At 41.1% G+C, this 12,178-nt stretch overlaps 1 protein-coding gene across 3 annotated transcripts in view; it reads left to right on the plus strand.

Moving 5' to 3' along the window:
* The window catches only part of UBTD2 (ubiquitin domain containing 2), a 65,837-nt gene that overhangs the window by 33,537 nt on the left and 20,122 nt on the right, over nt 1-12,178 (plus strand). For all 3 annotated transcript variants that reach the window (XM_079145422.1, XM_079145421.1, XM_079145423.1), the window contains exon 2: nt 10,006-10,242. In XM_079145422.1, the coding sequence (XP_079001548.1) occupies nt 10,006-10,242 (237 nt within the window). The remainder of the gene's footprint in view (nt 1-10,005; nt 10,243-12,178) is intronic.

Here is a 12,178-nt window from a genome sequence, read left to right on the forward strand (position 1 = left end):
AAATTTTCCAGATTGTTAGGTTCTGATTCCTTTTTGCTTAACAATTTTGTCTTTCTTTCCTCTTGTATATTAATCAGTCAGGAGGAACCAAGCTGTTATACACACTTGATCCCAAGGTGGTGCTATTGGGAGGTAGCTGAGTCTTTAAAGGGTGGTGCTACCTGGGAGACCTTTAGGTCTTTGGGGTGCACCTTCGAAGGGCAATTGTGGGAGCTCAGCCACCTTCTTGTTCTCTCTGTTCTGGCTCAGGATATACGTGGGTTTGCTCCATCACATACCCCTGGTGTAATGTGCTGCCTTGCCACAAGTCCACAGTAGTTGGGCCTATTGGTTATGGGCTGAAACCTCCAAAATGAGCCAAAATAAACCTTTTCCACTTATAATTTGATAATCTCAAGTATTTCATCATAGAGACAGCTGACTAGAAGCCGGCAGCTTCTACTCATTGTGCTGTCCTTTCCACGTTTGTAGCCATTTGATACCATAGTACCCTACTTCCTGGTGCCTCTGTCTGCTTTAGTCAGCTCAGGCTGCTGTAACAGAAAAGCGTATACTGGGTATTCCTTACACGACAGGAATTTGTTTCTCACAGTTCTGAAAACAGGGATATTCACTGCCAAGTTGACAGCCGATATGGTCCTGTCAAGGGCCTTTGTCTTGTGTGCATGCAGCTGCTCCTGGCTGTGTCTTGTCTCATGAGGGCACTGATCCCATTCACGAGGGCAGTGCTCCTGTCATCTGATTACCTCCTGACACCTTACTGCCATGTGTCATACAGTGGGTATTAAGGCTTTAACATATGCCAGTTCTTACAAATGGGTAACTTCAATCTTATAAACATAATATGGTAAGTGATAACAGTTCAGAACTGAAGTACTTTAAATATTATATTCCTGTCTTAACTGCTTTACAGGAGTTTGGTTTTTTCCCTCCATATTTTTAATGTGAATATTCAGACATGAAAATAGCACATTAAACATTGATATTCTTCCCATGTAAATTCAGTAGTCACTGACATTGTGCTGTGCTCACCATTTCCCCTCGGATGTGTGCGTGTGTGTGTGTTTTTATGTATGTAGACATGCACACTGCCTCTTTGGCTAAACCATTTGAAGGTTGTGCTATGGACTCCTTAAAACACCAGCATGCTTCTGCTTTATGAATAAGACTGTCTCTTATCACTAATACCATTAGGAAACCTAATCAAATTAAAAAGTTTTTTGTTAATGTCATCTGTTTATTGAGGTTTATCCAGTGGTCCCCAACTATCTTTTGTAATTTCTTTACACCAAATTCCAGTTGAGGTTTGTGTTTTGCCTCATTTAGATATAGGCCCCATGGTTTTCAGCTGGGAATAATTTTGTTCTCCAGAGGATATGACAGTGTCTGAAGAATTTAACTTGTTCCTTTATTCTTTGTGTTGCCTGTAAGTGGTAAGTTAGGTTTAGAAACTTTTTATTAGATGCAAGTTAAACATTTTGGGTAGGAATGCTTCATATGTTGTGTATGTTTCATATTGCAAATCATGAGGACGCTGTTTGGCCACTCGGTTATGGTAATGAATGTCATTACCTTGATATCAACAGTGCGATTTCTTTGTGGCAATTCAGAATATTTGGGTGATCTCAACATTTTGAATACTGTTTTCCATGGCTTTAGCAAATCTGATGATCCTTATCTGAATCAGTTACAGGATAGTAAAAGAGTAATTTCTCAAAATAATCTCGTTTTCTTCCTTTTTTATGCTTTTATTCCTGGGTAAGAGTCTTCCCTTTTCATCTCCCTTTATCCCTCACCCTTTTCCTGGTGCTGGGGATCGAGCCCAAGGCCACACACATGCTTGGCAAGTGTTCTGCCACTGAGCTGCACCTCCAGCCGCATTATCCCCTTTTTTCGTATAATTAGTAAGGATTCGTGAATTGTATTTGAGTGCTTTCTTGCTCTCTCGTATAGCTGAGGTGTCCCAGGCTCGCTTTTGATTTCTCTGGCCCGTGTTTGGAACTAGGCATTTCTCCATGCAGTCCTGCCTGGTTCCTTCAGTTGGAGTGGTATTTAGAACTGAGTTCTGTGCACTTGGTGTGCTCATTGTTACTGGGTTGTCTTCTAGCCCTTTCAGTCAAAGAGCTGCATTATGTCATGAGTTCATACTGAGGTTTTCAATTCAGGATTGACAAGAATTGTCCCTCTTCAGTTTATATATTTTTCTCTTTCATAAAAAAATCTTGCTTCCTAGTAACATAATTCGTTATTTGCTTTTATTATAAAAAAAAAAATATTTCAGAATTATCATTTGTATTCTAGGTGAATTCTTAGTATTTTAGCTTACTGAGTGAAGTTTAAGATAATTCTGTAGGGTTTTTTTCCTTTAGAATTGATTGTGCTAAAGTCAGAGTATTATGTTCAAAATGAACTTGAAATAATTACTTTGTGTTACATTATCCACTTGTACAGGTAGATTTGTTTATTTGATTTATTTCTATGCTCCATTTTAGGGTTTGCTTCCCCCTTGCCCTTTTTTGGTTTGCTTTTGTGTTTTGAATATGCAAGATCATTTTTCAAAAGTCAAATCTGAAAAAAAAAAAAATATATATATATATACTCAAAAGTCTTACTTTTATCTCTCTGTCCCTTCTACTCCATAACTCCTGTAGACTACCACGTTTCATTAGTTTCTGTGTTTTCTTTCCAGTGTATAGGTGTCTGGTTTTGTGTTTTTAAATAATCAAGTGCCTGTGTCCTTATTTATCCTAGTTTCTTAAACAAAAGGTCCCGCTGTGCCTGTCCTGCTCTACTTGCTGTCTATCTGGAAATGACTTTATAGTTGTGTTGTTCTTCATTGGGTGAATGTACCATAGTACATTTAGCTATTTCTAAGGAAAAGTGAGGGTGTAGGAAATAACCTTTTCTGTTTCATATTTGTAGAAGCGTGTCTTGATGATAGAATCCTGAAAATGGCTTTGCTAGGACTCGGGTTACTGGATAAGTGGCTTCATGAGACACTGCCACCGTGGGTGTGTTGCTTCTCTACAACTAGCCAGTGGTGTCTTCTCAGACTCGTGGGTTTTACCTCTTACAGAGCAGAAAAAGTCGGGTTTGCTTGCCTTTCTCTTACAAATAAGGTCAGTTGCAGACTAAGTTCTCTTCTACCCTTAAAAACTCTAATGGCAGAGAAAACTCGGTGATGACATTTTAATCCCCACATCCCTGTTTTATTTTAGCAGTTAATTGCTTCTGGTTAAGGGAATGTATGTGTGTGTGTGTATCTTAGAGCACATTGTTTGTGCACGAAGACGGAGTGTCTCCTTCCAGGGTGGTAAATCCCGTTAACTCTGAGGGGTGGGAAGCTCCCCTCATGTTCGTGGTCTTCACGCTCCAGTCTCGGGGCGGCGCTTTACCCATGTTCTCTTCCTCCCTGCTTTAGTCTTCAGAATTGTTTGAAACAAATTTGTCCTTCGTCATGGTCTCTGCATATGTTCCAGTTCCCCCTCCAGCTGTGGTACTTTGGTCTCTGGTGCTTCCCCTTCCAGCTGTTGTGGCCCGAGTCCCAACCTCACGTTGTTGCTGTATCTGTGCACCGCCAGCCCTCCTCTCCCTTTGAACGAGACCCAAAATTAAATCACGGTTTCTCAAAGAGGAACCAAAAGGAAGAAAACAGTTACAATCCCACTCTATCTTGAAGATCATTTTTTCTTATCAAAATGTCAAAATGATAACTGGGCACGGTGGCACACACCTGTAATCCCAGCGACTCGGAAGGCTGAGGCAGGAGGATCAGGAGTTCAAAGCCAGCCTTGGCAAAATCAAGATGCTAAGCAACTCGGTGAGACCCTGTCCCTAAGTAAAATAAAAAATAGGGCCGGGGATGTGACTCAGTTGTAGAGTGCCCCTGAGTTCAATCCCTGGTGCCCTAAATAAATAAGTAAATGTCCACATGAGCTTTTGGTGAAATGCTTTCAATTATTTAGCAAAAATACTTAAGGTTATGTGCTATTTAGATCTGAAAAGCAAGCCTTACTTGGCTCTTCCATGTAAAATCTATTTGTCAGAGTGGAAGAAGTGTTACAGGTTTACAAGGGAAGACAGTAGAGGAGTGTGACCAAGAGGACCCTGAGAAGAAGGTGGTTTCAGGCAGGTTTCTGAGAAGTAGTGAAGGTGGCGTGGTAGAGAAAAGAGGGTATTTTCTGGAATAAGATCGTGTGCTTTTTTAAAAAAATTAGATTGCTTTATCAGTCTTTTGTTTCTCATGTGTTAACCATGGAAGAAAACCAAATTCAGTTGATTTCCTACAACTTAAAAGCAATTTGAGGAATAAAGGAAGAATGTTGCCTTTCTTTAAAATCAAAGTATGGGATTTGGTGAGCAGATTCCTTGACAAAGTGCTCTCAGATGCACAGGAAGTGAATGGCAGTCATAGAATTGTTCTTTTTTAAATAAGGAAGGGACTTTGTGCTAAATTCTTAGAATGTCAGGTTCTGTCAGAAAGTATGAAAAGAAAAAAATACTTAGCTTGTGTATTTTTACAAACGTGTTAAAAGATTTTTTTATTTCAACAGTATCTGCCAGTTTATTTTTAGTTACTCAACAAACCCTTGTTTAGGTACTCAACGAACACTTGTGGTTATCATCTACCACTTATTATTCTGTGCTTTACAAATATTAACTTATTCAGTCTTCATTTTTTAATGAGAGAATAGTTTAAATACATTTGCTAAATGCACATTTTAAAATGTATTCTTTTCAGTTGAACATGACAGCGGGATGTATTTGACATATCACATGTATGCCATGGAGTATGACTTCCCATTCTTGAGGCTGTACATGATGGGGAGTTACGCTGGTCGTGTGTTCATAGGAAAGTGATGTCCATTTCATTCTACTGTCTTTTCTATTCCCTTCCCCCTTCCGTTCCCTCCACTCTGCCCTGTCCAGTCTGGTGAACCTTCCCTTTCCCCTCCCCCTCCCCCATACCTGCCCGTTGTGAGTTGGCATCTGCATATTAGAGAGAACATTCAGCCTTTGTTTTGGGGGGTTTGGCTTATTTCACTTAGCATGATGGTCTCCAGTTCCATCCATTTACCTGCAAATTGCCATAATTTCATTCTTACTAATGTTTGAGTAATATTCCATTGTGTGTCTATATCACATTTTCTTCATCCCTTCATCTGTTGAAGGGCACCCACGCTGCTTCCATAGTTTAGCTATCGTGAATTGAGCTGCTATAACATTGATGTGGCTGTGTCACTGTTGTATGCTGATTTTAAGTCCTTTGGATATATCCCAAGGAGTGGGATAGCTGGGTCAAATGGTGGGTCCATTCCAGGTTTTCTGAGGAATCCCCACACTGCTTTCCAGAGTGTCTGCACCAATTTGCAGTCCTACCAGCAATGTGTGAGTGTGCCTTTTCCCCACATCCTTGCCAACAACTATTGTTACCTGTATTCTTGATAATTGCCATGCTGACTGGAAGTAGATGAAATCTCAATGTAGTTTTGTTTTAAAATGTTTTTTAGTTGCAGCTGGACACAGTATCTTTGTTTATTTTTTTATGTGGTGCTGAGGGTTGAATCCAGTGCCCCACATGTGCGCATGTGCAAGGCTTTGCCCCAGCCCCTCTCAGTGTAGTTTTGACTTGCATTTCTCTACTTGCTAGTGATGTTGAACATTTTTTCATGTATTTGTTGACTGATGGTATTTCTTATTCTGTGAAGTGTCTGTGATGTTCCTTCGCCCATTTATTGATTGGAATATTATTATTATTTTTTTTAGTGTTAAGTTTCTTGAGTTATTTGTGTATCTTGGAGATTAGCAGTCTATCTGAGGTACAGGTGGCAAAGACTTTTTCCCATTTGACAGGCTCGCTCTTCATGTTCTTGATTGTTTCCTTTGCTGTGAAGAAACTTTTTAGTTTGATGACATCCCATTTATTGGTTCTTGATTTTAATTCTGGAGCTTCAGGAGTCTTGTTGAGGAACTCGATTCCTAAGCCGACATGATAGAGATTTGGGCCTCCTTTTTCTTCTAGAAGACATAGGGTCTCTGGTCTAATGCCTAGGTCCTTGATCCACTTTGAGTCTTGTGTAGGGAAAGTTATAGGGATCTATTTTCTTTTTCTTACATAAGGATTTCTGGTTTTCCCAGCACCATTTGTTGAAGAGACTATCTTTTCTCCAATGTATATTTATGGCACCTTTGTCTAGTATGAGATAGCTGTATTTTTGTGGGTTCGCCTCTGTGTCTTCTGTTCTGTACCATTGATCTACACGTCTGTTTTGGTGCCAATACCATGCCGTTTTTGTTTTCTCTAGCTCGGTAGTATAATTTAAGGTCTAGTATTGCGATGCCTCCTGCTTCACTTTTCTTGCTGAGGATTGCTTTGGCTATTCTGGGCCTCTTTATTTTCCCAAATGAATTTCATGACTGCTTTTTCTATTTTTATGAAGAATGTCATTGGAACCTTAATAGGAATTGCTTTAAATCTGTATAACACTTCTGGTAGTATGGCCATTTTGACAATATTAACTCTGCCTATCTAAGAATGTGGGATATCTTTCCATCTTCTAAGGTCTTCATTTTTTTTCTTTAGCATTCTATAATTTTCAATGGAGAGGTCTTTCACCTCTCTTGTTAGATTGATTCCCAAATATTTAAAAAAAATTTTGGGGAGGGGGCTATTGTGAATGGGATAGTTTTCCTAATTTCTCTTTCAGTAAGATTCATTACTGATGTATAGGAATGCAATTGATTTATGGGTGCTAATTTTTGTATCCTGCTTCTATGAATTCTGTAAGTTTTCTAGTGGAGTTTTTTGGATCTTCCAAATATAGAATCATGTTGTTGGCAAGTAGTGATAGTTGAATTCTTCTTTTCTTATTCATATTCCTTTAATTCCAGTTGCTTTGGCTAGAGTTTCCAGGAGTATGTTGAATAGAAGTGGTGAAAGAGGGCATCCCTGTCTTGTTCCAGTTTTTAGAAGAAATTCAGTGCATATTTTTCCAGTTATTATTTAACAGAAGTATAGTACGCAGCAAACATACTTATCTTAGTAACTTATTTAGTACAGTGTGAAACTCCTCTGTTGTGTGTCAACCCCAAGTCCCATGCAGGCAGACCACTCACTCACACAGACGTGGAGCTTTTAGCCATGTAGTGAAGAGTCTCCACTAGTGTTTCACTAGAATAACCTGTACTGCAAAGATGTAAGCATTTTAATGACCGACCTTCTATAGGCAGGTAGTCCTTATGTTTATGATACCGGACCCTTGACAGAAGTAAAATGAACTCCGCTGATTCTGTAAGGACTTGTTGTCTTTCTTTTGCAGAATGAGTGGGGAGCTTTGGGTGCGTGTAGATGTGCATGTGCACTTGGAGTGGTGACCGTCCTGAGTAGCATCAGTGAACCATCTGTTCTTCTCATGGACTTCTTAAGCCCAGTGCAGACAGGGAGGTGGAATAAAGTTCCTTCCCATCTGGAAGGGAAGTGCTTCTACTTCTTCTGACGTGTTTTCCGCCTTTCTCATGAGGTCATTTTCTGTTGGGTTTCTCTAGATGAGGCCTCTTGATGGATTTCAGGCACATGCAACTGTGCCCAGCTTGGGACCTCTTTAAGTTGTTTGAATTTTAGGTACTTTGATGTAGAGTTGTCGTTGTTTGCCTTTGCGTTGAGATTCTTTCAAAAACAACAAAAATTCTAAGTTGTGCCTGTGGTACCTGTGATGCATGAGGGCAGGTAGTTCTCCAGACTGCTCAGGTGGACCTGAAACTTTGTTCAGATAGATAGCTGGCTGAGTACCTGCTTCCTGGGCCCTCTCTCCTACTTCCTGCTGCACAACTAATAGTGTTGTCCATGAACTGTTTGTAACTCATCCAAAGGATAATGTAGTAGACAAGAAATTTTACCTTTGCATTTCACCTTGGTGGATTGTGGGTGAGAGATAATTATTGGATGTGTTTGGCACCTCTTGGAGAGAGTTCTGCTCTGTCTGCCTTGTCAGTGTTATTTGGAAATGCAGGGGACAGTCATTAATATAACTTGTGGTTTCACATTTGAACAACCCCACAGTCACTGTGGTAGTCACTCAGCACACACTTGTGATTGAATAGGGAGGCACAGAGTGTTTCCAGCTCTGCTGCTCTGTGGGTGCTGTTCCGGCTCTCCCCACAGCCCTTCACAGCTCACCTGTTTTCATTGCACTAAGACAAGTTAGAGGGCCAGAAGGTATTGGGAGTCAATGCTGGAAACAGTTGGGGTGGTCTGCCTCCCTGAGGCAAAGTGACAAAGGAAGCCTGACATGGTGTTCTGCCTGGAGATGAAGTGACCAGATTGGATGAGGAGGGCTTGGTGTAATCCAGGCATCAAACCAAACACTCTGCCCTGTTAGTTGGTCCTGTTGTCTGGGCATAGCACCTGGGTAGGGTGGAGAGACTGTTTGGGAGCCGGAGTCCTTTTATGTTCTGTTACGTATGCCTTGGGGTGGCCTGGGCCAGTGGGGGAGTGCTTCCTTTCATGGATGCTTTAGAACCATTTTGAGAGTAATTTCTTTAAAATTGGTGTTCTTCCTACAATTAAATGTAGAACATTGAATTTTGACACATCTCTCTCTCCTTCCCACCCTGTCAGTTACTTCCCACCCACTCTTCCCCAGCACTGCCTTTTCACCAGGCTTCAGTTCTCTCCTCACATCTTTCCCATCTATCAGCTGTTTACTGCTGGCAGTGTATAAGCCTGCAGAGCCCCAGGTGAGAGGAGCCTGTGGAAACGTAGGGGCTCTGGAAAGCAGGGCATGGGTCACACGCCGGGTGAGAAGTGCCCCGTGGTGCTCACGCCAAGGGAGCGGATGCGCCTGTCCAGACTCCCCTGGTGACCCCTGTGCCCCTGTGGTTGGACCCCACCTTTGTACTCACAGTTGCACCCAAAAAAGGGAAGCGTTGATGCTACCTCTGCCCCCCCTTCTAGATTAGCTCTTCCTTGAGTTTAGTAGAAAGTCGCTTCTTTGGAGTCCAGAGAGGAGAATGCTAGCGAAGTGTTCCTCTGATCAGTTGTTTCTTGGGTCTGCTGGTCAGGCCATTTCTTTGGACACTGAAAAATAGTCTTTTGCCTCTTTGGATTTTCTCAGTTCCTTCTTCCTGATTTTATATAGCTAAAGGTTCTGAAATACAAGCCACTTGCCATTCAGTTTTCCCTACATATCTTGTATCCCTGTTATGACATCCCTTGAGTCTTTCATAGCCCGTCATTATAGTCAATGAAATGCTTATTATCTAGGCAGGATTATTTTTTTTTTTAATGAACCGACTAACCTGTTTTGTTGTTGTTGTTTTACATCAGGGATTAAACCCAGGAGTGCTTAACCAGTGAGCCACATTCTCAACCCTTTTTATTTTATATTTTGAGACAGGGTCTCTCCAAGTTGCTGAGACTGGCATGGAATGTTTGATTTTTCCTGCCTCTGCCTTCTGATTAGATTAGCTGCAATTATAGGCATGCACCACCATGTCCAGCTTTTATTTTTTTAGAGGAGGGTTAAATTCACAGCAGAATTAAAAGGTACAGAAAGTTCCCATATTTCCCTGCCTTAGCGCATACAGAGAAAGCTTCATTACCAGTCCTCTCATTAGAGTGGTCCATTCGTTCCACTTGTAATGCTTTTTATCATCCTTCAAGAAGGGCACACCAAGTGGAGGAAGCCTTCTAACTTATCACTGCAAGTTTTGTGTGGAGCTATCTCTTGTTTCCATTTGCTGTTTTCTTTTAAAATGAATTAGGGGAATTTCAGAGCACAGAAATTAGCTAGTAGGCAAATTCCTAACTATGATTTTTGGTGAAAGAATTCAGAAGAGGAATGACCAGGTCACTTTTCTTGTAGAAAAACAGTATCTTTTGTAATTTTGTTTGTGTGGTTGATTGGTTTTGGGTTTTTAGCAGTGTTGGAGATTCAACCCCTGCCATTGAGCTATACCACCAGCCCCTGATTTGGTTGTGATGTCAATTTTTTATTTTTCTTTCAGTTGCTCTTGGTCGTAACCAGCCTTTGAAAAAGGAGAAACCAAAATGGAAAAGCGATTATCCTATGACAGATGGACAACTGCGCAGCAAGAGGGATGAATTTTGGGACACTGCACCAGCTTTTGAAGGCCGGAAAGAGATTTGGGATGCCTTGAAGGCTGCCGCACATGCTTTTGAGAGCAACGATCATGAACTGGCACAAGCAATCATTGATGGTGCAAACATCACCTTACCACACGGTAGGCCTGGTGCTCCTGAAGGACGGGACGAAGCAGCTCGCTCCCAGTAGGGGGAAGCTTTTGTTTTCCTTGTTATGCATTATTCTAACTTTTTTTTTTTTTTTTTTAATGTAGCAAGGAATAGCATTCCATTCTTTCAGCTGGATACTTACTTTGTACATTTTTATGTTGTTTAAATATTTCCTTATCTCAGAAAAGAGAACACCTGATAATCGGTGTTTTCTGGTTTATGTGAGACCTAATTTTCCTGACCCCTTCTCTCCCACCCTGCCCTCGCCATCCCTCAGTAAAGCCTCTGCTTTACTGCCTCCTTCTGCTCGGCCGAGTCTGGATCAGGTTTTAGAAGGTGGAGAGACTCACCAGAGACCCCGTTGTCCTTGCACTTTCTCCTTGCCCCCGCTTTTAGCATAATGAGCAGATTTAAACTTTGGAGTGGGTCTCACATTTTCTTACCGATTACCTATGATTGTAACGTTGGTCATTATTGGAAACTTTCCTCCTTTGCTTCGGAATGTGACTCTTAAGGACAGCTTTAAGTGTTTCCAGGGGTATGTGCATGCCAGGCCCAAGCCCATGCTCTTGTTTGGTCTCCTTGATTAGAATACATTAAAAAAGTGTGAAGTTGTCTTGGATGTTGATGTCAGTTTTGTATTCTTTGTTCTTTTGATTTTTTATTAGTACTTTCTTTCTCTCTCTAGTTTTTCAAGTTAACTTTTTTCTAAGTTGTCTCTTGAGACCCACTTGGTAGATTACCAGCTTGCCTCGCTTTCTGTTTATTATTACACCTTCAGTGTTTGTGCCCATGTATCTGCACTTTTAGAGGACTGGTGCTGTTCATTATTTAATCATCTGCTTTACGGCCTCTGACTCTGTGTCAGATTAACGGTGTTTAACTTACTGTCCTTGCCAGCTTTCCAAATCTCCATTAATTTGCTAATTAATCGTGCTTCCAGGAAACTTCCTTTCTTATAACTGTCTGTTCTTTGTTATGAAAGCTTGTTAGTTCCTAATACTTACCATAAGAATGATCCCTCCTTTTATTTGCAGAGTTTGTAATAGAATGCCATTTGAGTCTGACTCTTCAGTTCTTCTTTTCCTGGAGAGTCTGTAAATCTTTACCTCTTCTGTGATTGGGGATTAGAGGTGGTGGACATCATCTGACTCTGTTTCCCTTTTTTGGTTCTGTGATTATTGTCTTCAGCTTCTCCCCTTATGTAATATAAAGGCCACAGACAGTTTCATCGTCGTTCTCTTTTTGGTGCTGACATCCTGTGTTTTCCAGGCAGAGTGCTTGTTTGTGTAGGCCGGCAGGTTGGGGGAAGAAGAGTCACGTGTATGTGGCTGTCTTCGTTTAGAAGCCTGAGGTCCAGAACCTTGGAACTTGAAATACATGACTTTATACTTATGTTACCTGCGAGGATCTCTGACTTGGTGTGTTTCATGGCCTTGTTTAAAGGTTCCTGAAAGCAAAGTAGCTCTGTTTCCTGTAAGGCAGGTCCCATGCATGTCATATTGGATGTGGGCTCGGATATCTAGAGACTCAAGCCCCTGGTTTTGCCTTGTCTATGGGAACTGCCAAGAAAGATAATGTTGCTGGCAGCCCAGCCACCCAAAGATACAGGAAAAGTATTCTTGGAAATTTGAGAATGTTGGATGAGTCTCTATTCTCTCTTTTTGCTTATAGAATATTTTCTGTGCAAGCATGAAAGACTCAAGCTGATGTCTGAGCTTTCCTCTTTTAAAGCTCTGTGATAACTTTCTGGGTATTGATACTATTGTCATGAATTATCTTGATTGAATTCCTATATTCATCGCTTAAGCTTATCAATAATGTTTCTTTGGGGGGCTGGGATTGTGGCTCAGTGTTGGAGCATGTGTGAGTCGCTGGGTTCAGTCCTCAGCACCACGAAAAAATAAATGAAATAAAAATATTGTG

The sequence above is a fragment of the Sciurus vulgaris genome, assembly GCF_902686455.1.
Source record: "Sciurus vulgaris genome assembly, chromosome: 6".
Lineage (NCBI taxonomy): Eukaryota > Metazoa > Chordata > Mammalia > Rodentia > Sciuridae > Sciurus > Sciurus vulgaris.